Source organism: Quercus suber, unplaced genomic scaffold (genome assembly GCF_002906115.3).
Source record: "Quercus suber isolate HL8 unplaced genomic scaffold, Cork oak 2.0 scaffold_77, whole genome shotgun sequence".
Classification (NCBI taxonomy): Eukaryota; Viridiplantae; Streptophyta; class Magnoliopsida; order Fagales; family Fagaceae; genus Quercus; species Quercus suber.
Window position 1 is genome coordinate 1,001,915 of NW_027069542.1, and position 21,649 is coordinate 1,023,563.

The window sequence follows — 21,649 nt, forward strand, 5'->3', positions numbered from 1 at the left end:
GTTGCCTCACACGCCTTCACATTCGCCTTCAAACCTAGTCACCTCACTGCAACGATCTGACTGGATTTGATGATTTTTTTTCTTTGGTTTTGTTTTTTTTTTTTTTTTTTTTTTTTTATTCAAACCTAGTCGCCTCACTGCAACGATCTAACCGGATTTGATGATTTTTTTTCTTTGGTTTTTTTTTTTTTTTTTTGTGGCTTTTGATTGTTGAAGTTTGCCACCGTGGGTTGAATTGGAGTTTTGGTGGGTTGTTGTTAAGTGAAATTTTCTATAATAAAATTTGTTTGGATGCTAAGAAAATAACTGAGAAAATGTGAAAAATTTGTAGGAAAATAGCATTTTTAGAATGTTACCAAACATCGAAAATTATTTTCCAGACTATTTTCCATTGCACAACCAAACAGCCGAATACATTTTCCTTTCTCGAAAATAGCATTTTCGAAAAATAAATATTTTCCGAAAAATATTTTACATGAACCAAACACAGCCTAATCATGAAATGTACACATGTTTTCTGTCAAGACATTAATAGTTTTGAACTATCTTGATTATCATGTGCATATCACGTGATTAAATTGGTTAAGTTTTAACAGAAATGCTAACAAATATTTTATTTGTCATAAACATATATGCAATGAGTTAATCATTCAGATAGAACGTTTACAGATCAAATACACTCACCTTAAAGTACAAGGATGGTATTAGCTTTGAATGCAATTGTCCATATCATTCCGAGTCTGGAGAATGATTCATTTATGGAAAAATTCAACTAATGGCATTTGTGGGCAATCTAGAGTTTTCAAGTCCAAATGCTTGGTAACTGTTGATTTCAATTTTCAATAGCAAATCTTTCGCATTCATTTGAAAATAATTCATTTATACATGGTGACTTCATGCTACGAGTTGGAATCAAGGCTTTTCATGCCCGAAAGTTGCAAAAAATGCAAATGGAAGAGCTGGGTGTTTGATTTGGGTGCGTCTTTGTTTGGTCGACTATATGGTTTAAATGGTGGTTGTTGTGGATAGTTGAGTTTTATGTGGGTTTGGGTGAGTGTAAGTTTTTATGGGTGGACCACTCTCTTAAAAGTTAAAATGGCCTGACTCAATTTGAAACAGATGACAGTAGTTTTTTGGGTGAGAGGAATACTAGACACCTCTTACATGATAGTCCTGTTGTATTGAATAATTTCTCACTGAATAGACTATAGAGATTTGAACAACATAAATAAGTCCCACAAGATTCTTAAGAATAAGCTGAACATGTAATTATCACATTTATAGAAATCTAAATATTCTTAATCAAGCCAAAAGTAAACATGTATTCAGAATTGGACAAAATTTAGCTACAAAATCGATTGTAGCCTTAGGCTACAAACTCGCTCAATATCTTTTTATTAAAAGTAAATTTTGACAAATCCATCATTGGATTGTATCTTCTTCTTATATTCTTCATGTTTGCAAAATTTCAAGAAAATTAAAAATCAATAGCTATGTCATCAATAAAATTTTAAATTGTAAGTTTTTATAATTTAAAATTATGCATAAAATATAAGATTATAGATTATATAGTAAATGATATCCGATTGACACAAAAATTGACATGTGCATTAAGAGCGTAAAGAACATGTAATTCAACGGTTAGATTTTCAAAATATGCAGTAATATTTATTTTATGAGTAATTGTAGCCTAAGGCTAAAAACAATTTTGTAGCTAAACTTTGTCCGACAGAATTTTAGACATAAATTCTAGAAAATTGGACCATGAGCATACTGAATCTCATAAACCCAAAGCCAAGCAAACATAATATGAAACCCACTAAAATGCTACCTTGAATTTAATTCAACATCAAAAATAGGCAAATCTCATCAGGACCCCACTATATGATCAGCGGATTGGAGTAGCATTGTTCCATGTGATTATTAGAGCAAATAAAGAAGAATTACACAGACCAATAAGAATAAGAAATGCTAAGTATTTTAACTTGAATATCATTGCAAAGGTAACAGTGCATATAATATAAGAACAATTTCAGTACTTACAATAGTCATTGGTACAGTGAAAGAGAAACATTCTAATGGACTAGAAACTGCTAGTATTTGCATCTATTTGAAACACGTTGCTGGTAAAATTGAAGCCAGCTCAATCCTCTTCTGACTCTGCACATCAATTGATTCAATTTACACATCAGAACAAAACTAAGATAATAATCAAAGTTTAAGAAACATTGTTCCCCTAAAATGCATAAAATTAGCCCATTCAATCCCATTTATAAGGGAACAAATCTCCATAACAGTAGAGGATGTAAACAGCAAGGTGAATTTGGTATTCCACTTTCTTAACAATATGAATATAGCAAGCTACTTATATTCAAAAAAAAAAAAAAAAAAACCAATATAGCAAGCATGCCCCCTCAATGCAGTGTTGACAACATGAACAAGAGAAGATATAGATACTCTTCATACCATGTATGGCTTCCATATTGTCTTCTTTGTAGACTCCAAGGGTGAGCCATGTACGGATAAAAGCATCTCACCAGGCTTAGGCAGCCTCAATGTTTTGGGTGTCATCCAACAGACAGCCTTTGGCTACTCACCTGCAAAAATTATTCAGATGTCACATCAAGTCATGCCCATTTGATAACCATCTAACACCTCCCATGAGAAATCTCACAGTATCAGGGAAGTCATCAACCATAAGTTGTTCCCACCTCCCCCCCACCCCCCTCCTTCCCTCTCCAAAACCCTTGAAACTCCTAGCTGATACGCACTCTTCTAACAAACTTGAAAGTTAGCATGCTTTTATGGTTCACTCAATTGCAATCACTAGCTGCTTATGCTTATATTTTCTCCCTTAACGAATGAATTGCAGGCACATTGCTTATCCTTAGAGGGGCTTGTCAAAGGATAAGCAAGCCCATCTACCCATATGTACAAATTCATTGGAGCATCTAGGGCGCACTGGTCATTGTAGGCACTTATTTGCATCAGCTGAAAACTTCTTCAAGGTCCTGAACTTGGACTATAGCATATTGATGAATTGTGCAATTCAGTAAACATTTTTTCCCTTCTACTTGTTTCAACAAATGAAACAAGAATTTGGTTACTAACTAAAACTTACCAAGATATTGGATTAGTTACATTTTAATAACATTGAAGTTTCATAAAAAATTAAATATGAAAAATAAATAAGAAGAGACAAACCCCAGGAGTTTGAAGACCATCTTGCATCCCGAGTATCTGAGTTTCTGATGGCTCCTCCAAACCCTACAAAATGGAAATTTCAATCAGAATAACAAGAGAAAGGGACTGAAGTGTACGTGTGTGTGTGTGTGTGTGTGTGTCAAAGGGTCTTTGGATTTTGGCTCAAACCATGCTTTAATGAGTTAATCACATGAGGTGCAAAAGAAAAGGACATTTCAATGCAATTAAACAAACTCAAATGAAAGTTGAGATCATCCTTTATTTTTTCGGTTAGGAAGAGTTTTATCCAGAAACCCTTGTTTGCAATAACATAAAAAGTTAGAGAACATACAAAGTCATTTATTTGCAGATTACCAGCACCTAGATAGCTTGTTTTCACTGCCACCAATCAAGCACTCTTGTGAGATACAATCAATGATTAAAAAAAAAAAAACTCAAATGTCAATTTTTATTCATCAAAATATCAGAAATTTGTTGATACCTGCTTTGCTAGAAAACTCAAAGCCACCCAAAGATGCAACAGTTGCAGGGCAGTCAGGATAAACCATGGACAACTGGCGCAGAAGAGAAGAATGTATGTCTCTTTCATCAGCATGGTTCATGGATACCTTACTTTCCTTATCATCCCATTGAACTTCAAATTGTTTGTTTCCTTCAGTTCCAACAACTGAAAGGTTTGGAAGATTTTCTTTAAAAAATTGCATTGTGGGGGTTTGTAGTTGTTCCTTGCTGAAATATGAGCGAAGCAAACGCAATTCAGTCAACAAATGCTCAATCTCCACATCACGAATAGCCCTAATAGCACCACTCTGTCGCTCAACTGTTTATAAGGGGAAAAATGACAAAAAAATAAAAGAAAGGTAACAAATTGAGAAACAATTCTACAATCACTCCAATAAATTACACACCATGAATCAAAAGTTCAATAAAAAATGCGTCCTTAAATTCATATCATGATTCAAATACACACATGCACACATGCAAACACAGCTGATTAGCTGGTAAAGTACGACAGACAAGACATAAGAATATTGTTTCCTGGAGAAAATGAAAAAAATCAAAAGCATGGTGTTTCAAAAAGAACAGAAGTAAAAGGAAGCTTCTCCATTTTCAAATAAAACAAATGAATTCGGCATGCTTGGCTAACGGGGATATCATTTTAAGAAATAGCAATAGCATCAACATAGTCTAAAATGTATCATCCAAACACGAAAACCATGTTATGTATTACACATAACACACGCAGGGTTGATCCACACGAATGATCCGGCACAAAAATTTGAGTTGAAACTCATTACGTTCTTTTGATAGAGTTAACACATAATTTTGAACAATGCCTTGATATAGTGCAATTTAAGAGTTAGCATCTCCAAGCCTAATTTGTGCCAGCAAGCACATAATCAAAGGGGCAAGGGAAAATCATACCTTCTTTGTCAAATTGGGCCTCATTTTCAACGACGTCGTTTTCATCATTCACAGGTGACGACTCCACTTTCTTAACGGTTTTCTTGGCTCTTCGCCTTGCCATTTTCACAAGAAAAATTCTATCTCAACCAAACGGCTATTCTTATTTTTTAATTTTCTGCAAACCAGAGTGATCTGTTAATGTAAAATTGTAAATAAACTGAAAATAATTAGCATTTTTTTTTCAATTTTGCAAAATGTTAGTTTAAGTTAACATGGAACCCTAATTTTAAGTGGCAAATGTGAAATAAGTAACCTGATTCAAGAACTAACACACGACTGAAATTTCAATTGTTTTTCAAAATAATCTTCAATCGAAAATACCAAAGATGAGAATATAGAAGATAAATATCAAGATCAAAATCAGAACATTAAATTGAAGGGTTTGAATGCTAACCTTGAATAAAATGGGACACTTCGTAAAGCAATCCTTGAATTTCGTCCCTTTCCCTCCCTCTCTCTCTCTCTCTCGGTGTTATTAGTGGGAATAAATGTATGATAATCAAACCCAAATTCCTCAAATAAAGTGTCTGCAATCGGCACTGAATTTCTGCCGAAGTATCCGATCCGGCAATTGATCTGCTTCCCTCCGTCTCTCTTTCAAATTCAAATCCGCATTCCGCAGTCTGCACTAGAGGGAAAATGAACAGACTCACTCTCACTCTCTGACAAAACACGTCTAAAGCAAACAAAGAGATTAGATAGACGAAACTGTCCCAGCCCTTTCGCTTATTAAATCATAAGTTTTTAAAGATAGAAGCGTAAATTCCTCTTCACACACTAAACAAACCCAAAACAAAATGATGTCCACTCCTGCCGTTTGTTTTGGAGTCGTTTTGTCAAACCTAATTCAAACAAACTCTCCTTTTTAATCAAAAGTTTTTTTAGGATAGAAGCGTATATTCATCTTCAGACACTATTGGAGAGTGTTTCATTTTCACGCAGAAGCGTTTTTCCCCTTTTTTTTTTTTTTTTTTTACCAGCACCTGTTACACTTTCATGGGACATGAACAACGCAAATAGACAAAAAAAAAATAGTATTTTTGGTGTAAACAGTAATTTTAATTTTTTTTTTTCTAATTTTTAACAAAATAAGTGATATCCATATCCACACTAACAAACACAAAATGAAATTCTGTACTACCGTTTTAACGTTTTGGAGCCCTTTTGTCAAACAAAATTCAAACAAACTCTTTTTTTTTTTGGTTGATAAAATTAACTGTCCCTTTGTGTATTGTCAAACTCACTTCACAGCAAAACATCAAAGGTTCATCACATTAAAATAATATTAATGAAAATTTTCAATTAGAATTTATTTATTGTTAGTGTGGTTATACATGAAAGAATTTTTAAGGGTACGTTTGGTACAGTGAATGTAGATTACATTAGGAATAGTAATCTTTATAACTGGAAATAGAAGACATTGTAATGGAATAACTATTACTATTCATAAATTTGGTTATTACATATGAAAAACTTGTAAAAGATGATATATAAGGAAACTTTATATTTTATGGAAATATATTAATTTTAAAACCTATTATATACACTAAGGAATAGCTATTACATCCATTTTAAAGAGAAATAGCTATTCTTCAATTTAAAAAATAGTTATTCTAATGTAATAATTAATCCATGTAATAAAGATGCAACCAAATGACTGAATTGATATTACACATGAATAACTATTCCATTACATGAACTATTACAACGTACCAAATGTACTCTAAGAAATTAAAATTTAGGAATTGAAACGGAGTAAATGGCTAGGTTTAATATGTGTTAGTTTTTAGGAAAAAAAAGTATCAAATGTGCTTAAGATATATTTAAAGAAAAGTGCTACGTCCACAACATCCTCACAATATTTTCATAACAAATCATGGGTGGTTAGTTGTTATTAGTTCAAATTTGAACCTAACACTAAAATTACTTTTTTGTCTCAACAATAACAACCAATAACAACTTGCCACTTAGGATTTATTATAAAAATGTTGTGAAAATATTGTAAACATATCATTTCTCATATTTAAATAGAGAGTGTCTTAATTTTTAGGATAAAAATTTCTCTGGTAGTTTTTTTTTTTTTTTTAATTTTTTTGAATAAAAAAAAAAACCACATCCAGTGGGTAGCAACCAAACTCGACAAAGAAGAGTCTTTGCTATCAACCCCAGCAACTTGCAACTAGCCACTGCCAACCACCACCACTGGTGGCAAAAAAAATCCACAAAACCTCAACCACCGTGAACCCTCTGTGACCCATTCCAAACAGACCTGAGACCCACGGCCACACCCATCTGCAACCCATGAAACCCACGGCCATACCACCTGAGACCCACCCACCATACCAAATCCCAACAAGCCACAAGCCACAAATCACAAAACTGACAATCCGATCTCACCTCACAAATCATAAAAGTGGCAACCCAAACCCCACAAATCTGATCTCACCTCCAATGCCCAAGAATCCAACCTCCACGTCGATGCCCATGAATCCAATCTCACCTCAATGTTGATGCCCACAATTCGATTTCACATGGGCTGGAGCCAGAGCCGAGAGGAGAGAATACAAGAGAAGTGAGAGAGGAGAAAGAAAAGAGAAGAGAGAAAGAAATATACGCGTGTGGGAGTGAGAAGTGATCGTCCAGGACTAAAAAAAATATTCTTTGCTTATACCATTTAGCTTCTCTAGCAGCTAACTGTAATTATCACTCAAAATAATTTTGCTTTATCATCTTTGTTGTAGTGTGTTTTAAGTGTTTTGGTTGCTAAATGACTATTTAGTCATATAGTAGCCTTATTGTGAGTGCTCCAAGAGCATTCACAATGGGAAATGCTATCCTATTCTATTTTACTATCTAAAAAAGCCATTTTATCAGTTATATCATACTATTTTACAATACACTCAATATCTCAACTTTTATTTTCCTATTCAACTTATTAAAATAATATATACTACCTAATAAAATAATATAATCTAATCTGTCTTACTTCATTCTCCACCATTAATCTGTTTATCTTTTCCTCACCATCTCCTTTTCAACCACCTGTCACCACCACCTCTGTCACAAGAAACCCACCACTACCGATGCTAAAAAACCCATCACCACCACCTCTGCCACAAGAAACCCACAAAAACACAAAAAATCAAAGAAATCAAATAATCCACCACCACCACAGCAGCATAAAAAAAAAAAAAAAAAAAAAAAAAAAAAAAAAAAAAAACATCCACAACAACACAAATAATCTACCACCACAGAAACACAACAACACAAAAAATCAATAAAAATCCACCACCACCATAGCAACAACACCAAAAAAAAAAAAAATCAAAGAAAAATCCACCACGGCAACAACACACCCACCACCACCATGGACAGAAACCCACAAAAAATTAAGAAAAATTCACATCAATACCCCCCAGAAATCAAACCCATTACCACCGTGAGGCACTGAAAATCAAACCCAAAACCCACCCGAAATTCACACACCAACACGAGGCACACGACGCCGGTCTCACCACGCCACATGCCATGCCATGCCCACGCCGATCTCCATGTCGTGCCCACGCCAACTTCCAACCCAGCTCCGGTGGCATGCTTAAAAGAAGAAGATAGAGATGTGAGAAAAGGAGTGAGGATGAAGACAAAGATAGAATCAGAGGAGAGGGGGAAAAAAGAAGAAGAAAAAGAAGAGAACTAAGTGTACGCCGATCTCTACGCTGTGCCACGCCAACCTCCAACCCAGCTTCAGCGGCATGCTTAAAAGAAGAAGACAAAGAGATGTGAGAGAGGGAGTGAGGATGAAGACAGAGATAGAATTAGAGGAAAGAGGAAAAAAAAGAAAAAAAAAAAAAAAGAGNTTGAATTACAATTTTAACCTCATTTTTATTTTTTAAGAATAAAGATTATTTAATTAAATTAGGCGTATTTTTGACTTTTTATTTAATCATAATTAACTTTCTGAACCTTCTTAATATCTTCTTAATTAATATATAGAGATAAACAACATAATAAATAATATATCCCTCCAAATCAGAACTACCCAAAACCACATCCCTAACAATCAGAACCACCAAAAACTACATCCTTTAAATCATAACCACCAAAAAAAAAAAAACCACATCCAGTGGGTAGCAACCAAACTCGACAAAGAAGAGTCTTTGCTATCAACCCCAGCAACTTGCAACTAGCCACTGCCAACCACCACCACTGGTGGCAAAAAAAATCCACAAAACCTCAACCACCGTGAACCCTCTGTGACCCATTCCAAACAGACCTGAGACCCACGGCCACACCCATCTGCAACCCATGAAACCCACGGCCATACCACCTGAGACCCACCCACCATACCAAATCCCAACAAGCCACAAGCCACAAATCACAAAACTGACAATCCGATCTCACCTCACAAATCATAAAAGTGGCAACCCAAACCCACAAATCTGATCTCACCTCCAATGCCCAAGAATCCAACCTCCACGTCGATGCCCATGAATCCAATCTCACCTCAATGTTGATGCCCACAATTCGATTTCACATGGGCTGGAGCCAGAGCCGAGAGGAGAGAATACAGAGAAGTGAGAGAGGAGAAAGAAAAGAGAAAGAGAGAAAAAAAATATACGCGTGTGGGAGTGAGAAGTGATCGTCCAGGACTAAAAAAAATATTCTTTGCTTATACCATTTAGCTTTTCTAGCAGCTAACTGTAATTATCACTCAAAATAATTTTGCTTTATCATCTTTGTTGTAGTGTGTTTTAAGTTTTTGTTGCTAAATGACTATTTAGTCATATAGTAGCCTTAAAAAAAAAAAAAAAAAAAAAAAAAGAGAATTGAATGGCTGAGAGAGAAAACAAATAATAAAATATTTATCCAAGATGCTACAATATCGTCATAAAAGTAAGACGATATTGTAGCAGTATTGTAAATTTTGTTACAATTTTACAAGTTTAGCAAGCCAGTTGTTGAGTACTTATGAGACTTGATGCTAAATATTGCTAACATATGGCATTTACAATTCCCATTGTGAATGCTCTAAGGGTTGGCAAATAGGCTGGTTAGGTCATAAATGAGTTGGATGTGTAATTACCTACTTATCCATTTATGATCTGTTTATATATAAATTAATTATCCATTACCAACTCAACCAATTTAATTAGTAACCCATTCATTTAATCCAATATGACTCAAATACCTCTAAAACTACTTGAATACTATCTTGACCACCAAAATTACCAAAATACCATCTAAAATGACCCAAATACCCCTACACTTCCAAAATTATCAATATACCCTTGGAGATCCAAAATTATCCTCAAAATCTTTAAAATGAGCAAAATATCGCAAAAATATTTAAAATGTGCAAAATACCCATAAATCTCTAAAATGACAAAAATACCCCCGATATCTATAAAATTTCCAAATATACTCAAAAACCACTAAAATGACCAAAATATAGCCAAAATCTTACCTCTAAAATCACCAAATATACTCAAAACCCACTAAAGTGACCAAAATACCTCCAAAATATCTAAAATGAGCAAAATACCCCATAAAACCTCTAAAATGTCCAAAATACCCCTGGAACCTAAAAAATGACCAAATACCTCCAAAACCTAAAAATGACCGTGTTGTACAATTTTAACCCTAAAACAATAAAATGATTATACAATGAATTAACTTATTATAATCAATTAATTCAAGCATGTGGCCACAATTTTAATGATTTAATGAATGAAACTAATAGTCATCAAATCTATAAAGCAAGCAAAGAAAGCATTAAAGAGAAAACATAACGAATATGATAACAAAGTGAAAAACAGATGTAGAACAACTTTAAAGAAAAATCCACTACAAGGGTGACCCACTCACCCCAATTAAGGTAATTTACTATAAAAGAGAAGTTTATAAACCTAGTTCAAAACCTTTACCATAGATAGTACCTAATAGCTGAACTTATTGTTGTGACTTAAAACAATTTTAGAATTTATGAACTCTTCATACATCACCCATTCACGAACATTTGATCACCACTATGATACATTGGGCTTTATGGTTTCAGTCTAATCAATTGGCAGCAACACTAGCATGAAATTTTCTTTCTAAACTTTTAAACTAATGAGTTGAAGAAACTAAGTGTGCATTTGGCATTAGAGATTTACTGAGCTTATTCTGCGTTTAGCTTATTTTTTAGCATCAAGTGGGTCCCTTTTCACTGTTAATGTAGGCCCATTCCCTGTGTAAAAAAGCTAGCATATTTTCGAGAGTTTTGCCCAATACGGTACCATTTAGCAACTATAATATTTTGAATTTTTCCCTTTCCCTTCAGCCCAGTCGTGCGAATTTGCAAAGAAGATCTCCTCTTCAATTCCCACAACCCGACTCTCTCCTCATTAATGCCACAACTCCTTTTTCTTTAATGCTCTTCAATTTTATATCTACCCACCAACAACCCAAATATCTGCTTCAAATCTGTCACTCTTTTCTTCCTTTATTTGGACAAACCCCTAATAGTGATATAGTGATTGGAAAAGACTGTGAGAGATCGAGAAAGACAAAGATGATGTAGCCATTATAAGGGAGATGAGCTGATGTGTCGGTGAGTTATTTAAATTTTTTTTTAAAAAATTTATTAATGTTTTTCCCTTTTGTTGGGTGTGGCTGAATTTTTAGGGTTTGTTAAAGAATAGAGATCAAATTTTTGGGTATTCTTTGATGATTATAATGGGTATGCTTTGATAATTATGAATATCAAATATAGTGATTTATTAGTTTATTACGATGAACAGAAAGTGCACTTGTTTCTCTTCCTCTGTGTGTGTCTAAGAAAAAAGAAATTTACTCACATCAAAGAAAGGAAAAGGGATATTCCATCTATTGCATAGAATTCCAATGAGGAGAGAGCACTTCACTTTCCTACAAACCATTGCTCCGTATCTTTCATCATTCTTGAGTATACAAAAAAAAGACCTTCTTCTGCAATGAGCTTACCATTATGAACACAAACATCCTTTGAGCCAAAGTGTTTTATATTCCAATTCTAGTAGTATGTGTGTGTGTGTGTGTGTGTGTTTTCTGGTATGTTGTGTCAGCTATGCAAGGTATTTTTCATTTGTTTTTTCTAGTATAATTGATGCTTTCCTAGGGTGTTTTTCATTTGTTTATTTTGGTATAATTGATGCTTTCTTGGGGTATCTTCCTCTGCTCTTGTATAGTTGTTTTCATCTTTAATACATTTACTTCCCTAGAAAAAAAAAAGTTGAATATGCCATGTTCTTTCTATGTAGTTTCGTTGGTCTTGTGAAGAGCCCATAGATTTTTCATCCCTTAAACTCAGTTCATAAGGAAGACCACAATCCATACTAAACTAGTAACAACTCCATAGTCTAGCTCCACAATCCATACTAAAGCAATAACAGCTCCACAGTAGTAGGAACAGCTCCACAGTCCTCACAACAGCGACAACAGTTTCACACAACAGCAGGAATAGCTTCATAGTAGGTAACTCTTTCATGATGATCTTAACAATTACACAATTATGACTTTGTTAAATTGTTACTCTTGTTTTTTGCATGTCTTTATGTACACAATGGTAGTTGTATTTTATTTAAATGAATGTGCATTAATGAAAATTTACACACAATGATGAGATTCTAATGAGGAACGTTTAATGGAATATGGCTTAAAAGGTGTTTGTGTTTTATATTTGTAATTTTTTAGCATGTGATTTATATGAAAGGATGCTTATAAGTACAGAATTTATTTATAGTCAAAATGGTTAAGGGGAAATTGAAGGATGTTGAACAAAAAGATGATCAAACATATTGGAAAGATCCAATAGAACTAAAAGCCCTTTGTGATTTATGTGCTGCTCAAGTCCTAGTAGGCAATAGGAGTGGAGGATATTTAAGAAAGGAAGGGTATGACGAAGTGATAAAATAGTTGAGGCTGATCAACAAAGTGGTGAATTAGGTCTAAACTAAAAACAAATGAGATCATCTGAGAAAGGTATGGAAGCAGCTTTTTGAGCATGAGACCAGGTTGGGTTATGATCCTGACACTGTAAAAATTGATGCAACTAATGAATGGTGGGAAAAAAAGTTTAAGGTTAGTTTACTTTAGAGAATGTTAACAACCTCAATTTTCTACAACTAAGAAATAGTACCATAACTATTGTTTGTAAACATGTAGGAATGTTCAAGTGCAAAAACGCTTCATACAAAAGGGGTTCTGAATGCAAGAGTTATGGAAATCATGTTTGAAGGCACTATTACAACTAGAAAAAATGCATAGACCCCAAATAGTCAAATACCAAAGGAAAGCATCGAAGGTTCTGGGGACTCTTCTGATAGTGAAGAATTTGTTGACCCTCGACGTGAGTCCCCTGTGGACGTTGATAGTGAAGAATTTGTTGAATGACCATTATTGTCAAGAGTAGGACCAAAAAGTAATAAGGGAAAAGGCTTGGCAAGAAATTTCTGACTCTTCAAAGGAATTCACAAGAAACGTGGTATAAAGTGTTCAGCTGTACAAGAAATGTCTGACTCTTTGAAGAGCATGACAGATGTCATCATTGAAAGTAAAAGTGTAAGTAATCCTATAGCATTTACTTCTGCAACAACTATTGAGGTACAAACAGTAATGGGAATGGTGTTGAGTCTTCCTGATATGCAATCGGGTCATAGAGTGAACTTTTGGTGTTGGAAGAATAGATGGAGAATTTTGAGAGAGATGTCCAACTATGATATACGAATTGAAGAACGCATTATTATTACTACAATGGTTCATAATTTTATTAGAGCACATGAAGATAGCGATATTGGACGAGGGCTTTCTAGACGGAACACATGTGAAAGTAGCGAGTAAGGTTATTATGATGAAATGACACATATGATCTCTTCTTTAGATGAACCTAAGATGAAAGTGGTTTAAAACAATATCACAGCATCGATATGTGAGATTCTTCCATCGTAGGACTTCCTTTGTTATTAATGTTATAGTTACCAGTCATATTATGGTATTTTTTTGTCAAAATCTAAAAACTTCTTGTTATAATTACCATTAACATTATGGTATTTTTTTTTTTGGTAACTCTAATTGATGGCTTTGATGAAATATGTATCTTAATTATGTTGGGGATTTCACCAAATCAAGGAGTAATAATGAAAAAACAAAATGAATACAATAAGCAAACAGAAATTATGATTGACTTGGAGGTACAATTGAATGTTATCCTTAAACAATATTTGTACCCATACACAAGTTGCTAATAGGTTTCTACAAACTTATTTCTAGGAAACAACCAAGTTTATTGGGTTCCACAAATAACAATTTTGAAAAATATCCACTAAATTTCTTGTGTTTCTTTTAACTTACTACAAATAGCAATAAAGGATACTAGAGTTTTCTTTTCTTTATTGATTTTGGTTGAGTTTTAGTAATTTATTATGTGATGTGATGTAATGATAGGGGTTTTTTTTCTTTGTTGATTTCATCCATGTATCTATTATCACACCACATCATTTTGAACAAAACTTATCACATCAACCCACTTATCCATGTCCCTAGAATCTGGAGGGAGTCGACAGAGACTAGAGAGTGGTCGAATGGGAACAATGCGTTGACAGAAAGAACATGTAGCTGAGATGGGAATAAATGATGAGAGGACACAATTTGAGCCAAGTTTCGCACATGACCAGAACACTTGTCATTATCTAAAGCTGCCACCTAACCTGGTTTGAAGGAAGTCCTCCAAATGGGTTTGCATGTAAACTTTGTCCTTAGAGCATCTCTAGCAGCCTCTCTAAATTTTTGTACTGTTTGGAGAGTAAACAGTGACATTTACTGATAGGCCACAATCTGAATGACCCTTTGTGATTAAACCAATTAATTAATTAGCCAAGTTATTAATTAATCAATTTAACATGTAAATATGTGGAAGCACAAACAAATCACCAAATAACTAAATATGCAGCGGAAATTAAATGACACGGTGATTTATTTACGAATGGGAAAAAACCTCGCAGCAAAAACCCCACCGGGTGATTTTCAAGTCACCACTCCCGAAACTCCACTATTATCAAATCAAGCGGTTACAAGTAAAGGAATCCCAAGTACCTTACCAACCTACAGTTGAACCCTTACCCCAATACCCAATTGGACTTGATCTGTAACGACAGTTCCCACCTTTGATGCACGGCTCCCAAGTACGTGACTAACTAATGCGCGGATCCCAGTACGTGACTTCGAAACACCAACTTAAGGAAGAAAGGTTGGCTGCAAAGTTCTTCAGTTCATCCTACACGATGAAGATCAGGAAGATGCTTGGTCACAAAACCCTATGGTGCAAAAATATAGCAACTTCTTCAGAGAAGATGAACTAGGTCAAGAACTTCGTCTTTGATCACAATTTGCTTGAACAGAGATTGCTCAATACTTTTGCAACTTGTGTCACACTTGACGGCTCTTAAAATAATCCTTTTATATGTTTAGAGTTTGGAGAAAAGAAGGCCCAAAAACATATTCACGGATCCCAAGAAAATCATATCTCAGATCATCATAACATGTATACACATATGCAATCTTGCGATATTTTTCACACACAAACGCAATATTCTTTAATACTTTTGATACATGTGCAGGTACAATGTGATTTGGCCATCACAAGGTTTTACATGTGCTAATGCATGCTCACTAAATTGTCTTACTGTTTTTGAAAATAAATTGGTTTAGACTTGTTTGGGTGTATGTGTGTTTTTGAGGATCATGAGCTTAAATTTTTGTTGAGGATGATTTTGAGAGCTTTATATGTGAGTGGATCTTTGGTTGAGGTGTATGTTGGATTGCATTCATGTCTATGTTTTCTTTTCTCGAAAAACTGCTTTTTCACCTGTCTCGACACCTCCTCGACACTCCTCGATACCTGGTTATCTGTCGAGCATCTCAGGCCTTTTTCTTATCGCAATCTCGACACTCTTCGACCCTGATGATTGATCGAGAAAGTTCCTATCTCCTCGATACTTCTCGATACTTATTGATCGATTGAGTTCTGTGCTTCGAACTGTTCCTTATTCCTCGATATTCTTGACACCTGAAGCTATCGACGGCCAAATCCTCGACACCTCCTCGACAACTTCCTTAATACCTCTCGACACCTCAGCTGTCGAGATTTGCTGAGGTGTCTATAAAAGGATTTTTCGTGATTTTTTTCACTCATTCCTCGATCTCTTCTCGATCTGTCCGAAGGCTTTTCATCTCTCAACCACTTTTCTCTCACTCAAATCTTCAAATCCTCTTCATTTTCGGCCTTCCTTGGTTTCAATCACTTGGTAAGTTCATTTTTCCTTTTTTTTCATGCATTGCATGTTTTGAAACCTAGTTTTTGGGATTTTTTGAAATTTTTGGGGTTTTTCAAAATTGATGAGTTTTTCTTGAAATTTTGGGTTGGGTTTTCACTTAAATGCTTTCAAAATGACATACATTGCATTCCATGAGCATTAGAATGATATTTACATGTATTTAGATGTGTGCTCTATACTGTGTGCTGGTAGGATTGGATTGGGCTGAGCCCATGATACCTTTTGCTTTGCATGTCACATGCTCATGCATTCTCATGATACATTCCTTTTGTTCATCATATTTTGCTCTATTTGAACTGTGTTGGGACTTTTTGATTGTATCCTCTCTATCTCTTTCTCATTCTTTTACTTTAGTAGTGTCTATGGCACCTAAACGTAAATCCACTTTTGCTCAAAACCTCTGCGTTCTGAAGCTTCCTCTTCTTCTGACTCTGCTCCTTTAACCTTCGTTCCGTGATGGAGATGCCACAAGGCATTTACGGAGAACTTTTCTCGACGAGGTGTTCATTCGGAACGCCAAGTCATTTTGGCAGACTTCGCCGACACTGACCTTCCCTCTGTCATTCACAGTAGGGGATGGGAGTCACTGTGTGACATCCCGGTCACTTGTCCTCTCGTGCTGATTCAGGAGTTTTACTCAACATGCATGGGATAGATCGTTCAGTACTTTCTTTTTCACTCGCGTTCGAGATACGCGCATCCTGTCACACCGCAGCTAGTTGCGGATGTGCTTAGGGTTCCTAGGATAGAGTTTTCTAACTATCCTTCTTGTGAACGTTTGAGGACTGTGTCCAAAGATGAGCTCATCTCTGCCTTTTGTCAGCGCCCTGCTGATTGGGGTGAGCATCAGTACACATCATGTAGGCTTTTTGCTAAAGGTTCTAGATTTCTAAACATGGTGATGACGTTTGTACTCCATCCTCTCTCTTACTACAACTCTATCACAGAGTATCGTGCTCGATTTTTGTTATCTCTTCTTGAGCATCTTACTATAGATTTTCCTTCTCACTTTATTCTTTCTATCATAGATGTTCATCTTGATTCGGTGTCCCGTGATAAGCTCATCTTTCCTTCCGCTATCACGAGGATCTTACACCATTTTTCTATTCCTTTCCTGTGTCCGACCACTTCATACACATTTGTGCCATAGATGCGCTACCACTGTAAAACGTAGTGAGGCGCAGTTTAGGTCGATAGACGGATTCCACTCCTCCCTCCCGTTCGGCTCCATCCAGATCAGCTCCATCTACATTTGCTCCTTCTTCCTCTACAGGCGATGTATCTCTAGGAGACATTATAGCGCAGCTGCAGTGCATGGACACTCGCCTTGATACACTCTCCGCTGAGCATATCAGGTAATGTTCGTGTTGGTCGTATTGCACGACGGCAGGAGACCATGGTGGTTTTTGCTCCAGAGGCTACTCCTTCACACCTACTCAGCAGCTTCAGATTCTGAGGATGATGATGATGATAATGATGGAGATGCTAGCTCTCTACTGATGAGATGTCTACATGACACTCTACCCTTTATCACTTGTGACAAAAGAGGAAGTAGTTTTGGATTATGAGAGTAGTCATCTTAGGGGGAGAGTTAGTATAAGACATTTTGATAGGAGGAGTGTTGATATTCTTGAGGGATGTAGTGAGGTTTTGATGTATCTTTTCTTTTCTATTCTTTATAGATACATTGATCTTGTATATGAGTCCTTTGACTATTTTTACATACATTGTACTTATACTTCTTTACATATGTGGATGTATGTTTCTTTCACCTTCTCTTCATGTGTTGTTTCTTCTCTATCTTTATACACATGTTCTTTATATTTGTATGCAATCTATTATTCTGTTTCACACAAGATGCCTGATGAGTTTTGTTAAAGTGTTTCAAAAATACAAGTTGTCAAAGTCTACTTGCCATAAACTCTCTTCTTGCAAAGTTTTTCAAGAGTTTGTGTTAAGATAGATTTTATTTATTCAACAAGTGAATATGAGTGTAGTGATTTATGACTTCTCTCATGTGTTCATTTGTTTGTTGTGGTTTTGTCACGATTGCCAAAGGGGAGATTGTTAGGACATATGTGTTTTCACTTGTTAAGAACATATGTCACTTATTTATGTAAATTGGCTAATCCTTTGACAAAACGCACTCTACTTGTAATTGGGTAGTTCTAGGTGTTTTTAATACTTCAAGAAAAAGGTTTCAAGGTCAAGTGTTGAAGTCATCAAGTCTGTCCAAGAAAAAGCAAGTTGAAGTGCAATTTCATTAAAGCTCGACACCTTCGAAGCTACCTCGACACCTGCTATCTGTCGAGATTTAAAATTTCAGATTTTCTGATATGATTTTCTTAGGATCCGTGAATATGCTTTTGGGCCTTCTTTTCTCCAAACCCTAAACATATAAAAGGATTGTTNGGAGATCAATCCATGGAGATGACACCAATGTTTTGACGAAGGAATTCAAAATGTTTGCTGTCAAGAGGTTTAGTGAACAAATCAGCCTTTTGATCATCAGTGTGGATAAACTCAAGAGTGAGAGTACCATTTTCGATAAGCTCCCTAATGAAGTGATGTCGAATCTCTATGTGTTTGGTTCGAGAATGCTGAACAGGGTTTTTAGAGATATTTATGGCACTGGTATTGTCACAGTAAATGGTGAGATGCTCTTGACAAATATCATAATCAAGAAGGAGTTTTTGCATCCAGAGGAGTTGGTGCAGCAGCTATCGGCAGTAATGTATTCAGCTTCTGCAGTAGATAATGAGATGGAGTTCTGCTTTTTGCTCATCCAAGAGACAAGATTGTTACCCACATAAAAACAACCCCCCGAAGTACTCTTTCTATCATCAGCATTACCAGCCCAATCAGCATCAGAGTACCCAGCTAAAACACCATTAGTGTCTTTGCTATACCACACACCAAACTCAGCAGTGGTTTTGACATACTTTATAATTCTTTTTAAAGCAGTCATGTGGGATTCCTTGGGATTAGCCTGATATCTAGCACACTCTCCAACACTATAACTAATGTCAGGTCTATTAGCAGTAAGATAAAGAAGACTACCTATCATGCTTCTATAAAGAGAGGGGTCAACATTCTTACCTAACAAGTCTACAGTGAGTTTAACATTTGGGATCATAGGGGTTCTAACAGAACTAGCAGATTCCAAACCAAACTTTTTCACAAGATTCTTAGCATATTTAGATTAAGAAAGGAATATACTTGAATCTTGTTGGCGAATCTGTAATCCTAGGAAGTGAGTCAGCTCTCCAATCATGCTTATCTCGAACTCGGCTTGCATGAGTTTTGAGAAGCCATGAGCAAGTTTATCCTTAGTCGACCCAAAGATGATATTATGAACATAGACTTCAGCAACTATCAACTCACCATCTTTCTTTTTGACGAAGAGAGTTTGATCAGTCTTTCCTCTTGTGAACCCATGTGACACCAGATATTGTGTGAGTCTATCATACCAGGCTCTAGGAGCTTCAACCCACAAAGTGCCTTTTTAAGGTACAACACATGATCCGAAAAGTGTGGATCAATGAACCCTTTTGGTTGAGCCACATAGACATCCTCTTTGAGTAACCCATTCAAGAAGGCAGTCTTTACATCCATCTAATAGAGTTTGAAATTCAGCTAACATGCTAGGGCAAGCAGAATTCTGATTGACTCCATTCGGGCAACTGGTGTAAATGTTTCATCATAGTCTACTCCTTCCATTTGCGAGTATCCTTGAGCCACAAGTCGAGCCTTGTTGCGAATCACATTGCCTTTTTCATCAGTCTTGTTGCGGAATATCCACTTTGTACCGATGATGTGCTCACCTTCTGGTCTAGGTATTAGAGTCCAATCATCATTCCTCTGAAACTGAAGTAGTTCATCATGCATTACTTCAACCCAACTTTCATCTTGTAGTGCTTCCTCAACTTTCTTGGGTTCAACCTGTGACAAATAACAAGAATAGGACACAAAGTTAGCAACACATTTATTGACTGTACGTTTCCTTAATGTGAGTTCATTCATGTTTCCCACAATAACTTCAGGAGGATGATTTAATTTGATTCTAGAGGAGGGTGCTTTTTCTTCATGAGACTCAGAATCTGGTGAAGTAGGAGCATTTGCAGAGTCTTCCATAATACTAGGAGTACTTGGGGACACAGGTTCTGGTTCAGCAATATCTTGAACTTCCCTGGGCTCAGGAGGAAGAATTTCTTTGGAGAGCTCCTCAATGCCTTTCTCAGAACTGGAATCTGACGACTCATCAATGGCCACATTTACTGTTTCCATTACCTTCAGAGTTCTCTTGTTGTATACCCGATAGGCCTTGCTTGTGGACGAGTATCCCAGAAATATGCCTTCATCGCTTTGAGAGTCAAACTTTCCCACATTCTCTCTATCCTGAAATACTTCACATTTGGCTTTCTTCCTTTCCATTTAATTTGTGACTTGCTTCCATCACCAAAAGTCACATTACCACCCTTTTTAGGCTCAAAGATCTTGAAGAGAGATTGATCTCCAGTCATGTGTCTTGAGCAACCGCTGTCAAGATACCATAGACATGTATTCATTACTTTGAAAGCAGACTTCATCATGAAACACACTTCATGCTTGGATGACAAATCAGAGGGAATGGTTCTTTCACTCAACTGCCTTTAATGAGCTAAGCCTTTAACTTTTACTCTTCTCAGACGAACTCCTTTGCACATTTTTATTCTGAGACAGTCTAGTTTCTTCTTAGCCAGACTGAGATCCTTTCCAATAGTCATTATAAAAGAATTCAAATAACTTTTAGACTTGTATTTTCTGAGACACTTAAACAAATAGTGATTAGAAAAACAAGATGTATTTGAAAACAAGGATCTCTTCAAACCGGTTATAGCCATGACAACAGGGGTCAATAGATCAACACAGCAAATATTAAACCTAATCAGAGTGTACCTGCTCTGATACAACTTGATAGGCCATAATTTGAATGACCCCTTGTGATTAAACCAATTAATTAATTAGTCAAGTTATTAATTAATCAATTTAACATGCAAATATGTGGAAGCACAAACAAATTACCAAATAACTAAATATGCAGCGAAAATTAAATGACACGGTGATTTGTTTATGAATGGGGAAAAACCTCGCAGCAAAAACCCCACCGGGTGATTTTCAGGTCACCACTCCCGAAACTCCACTATTATCAAATCAAGCAGTTACAAGTAAAAGAATACCAAGTACCTTACTAACCTACAGTTGAATCCTTACCCCAATACCCAATTGGACTTGATTTGTAGTGACAATTCCCACCTTTGATGCACGGTTCTCAAGTACGTGACTAACCAATGCACGGATCCCAGTATGCAACTTCAAAACACCAACTTAAGGAAGAAAGGTTGGTTGCAAAGTTCTTCAGTACATCCTACACGATGAAGATCAGGAAGATGCTTAGTCACAAAACCCTATGGTGCAAAAACACAACAACTTCTTCAGAGAAGATGAACTAGGTCAAGAACTTCGTTTTTGATCACAATTTGCTTGAACAGAGATTGCTCAATGCTTTTGCAACTTGTGTCACATTTGACTGCTCTTAAAATAATCCTTTTATATGTTTAGGGTTTGGAGAAAAGAAGGCCCAAAAA

General features: G+C 35.8%; 1 protein-coding gene and 1 long non-coding RNA gene across 3 annotated transcripts; one reads left to right on the forward strand and one right to left on the reverse strand.

Moving 5' to 3' along the window:
- Positions 1–1,956: 1,956 nt before the first annotated feature.
- On the reverse strand, positions 1,957–5,561 carry LOC111996665 (uncharacterized). 2 transcript variants are annotated; one of them, XM_024028657.2, is made up of 7 exons: positions 5,066–5,561; positions 4,630–4,786; positions 3,686–4,024; positions 3,536–3,582; positions 3,205–3,267; positions 2,467–2,597; positions 1,957–2,160 (listed from the first exon to the last, which is right to left on the reverse strand). In XM_024028657.2, the coding sequence occupies exons 2-6, from the start codon at positions 4,730–4,732 to the stop codon at positions 2,568–2,570; spliced, it is 582 nt and encodes a 193-aa protein (XP_023884425.2). In that variant the 5' UTR covers positions 4,733–4,786; positions 5,066–5,561; the 3' UTR covers positions 1,957–2,160; positions 2,467–2,567. The 2 variants fall into 2 exon arrangements, with proteins under 2 accessions (XP_023884425.2, XP_065629677.1); XM_065773605.1 differs by lacking the exon at positions 5,066–5,561 and adding an exon at positions 4,925–4,998.
- Positions 5,562–10,974: 5,413 nt separating this feature from the next.
- On the forward strand, positions 10,975–14,527 carry LOC111996669 (uncharacterized). The gene is made up of 3 exons (XR_002881273.2): positions 10,975–11,263; positions 11,952–12,165; positions 14,233–14,527. It is a non-coding gene; the product is annotated as an uncharacterized LOC111996669 (long non-coding RNA).
- The last annotated feature ends 7,122 nt before the right edge of the window (positions 14,528–21,649 follow it).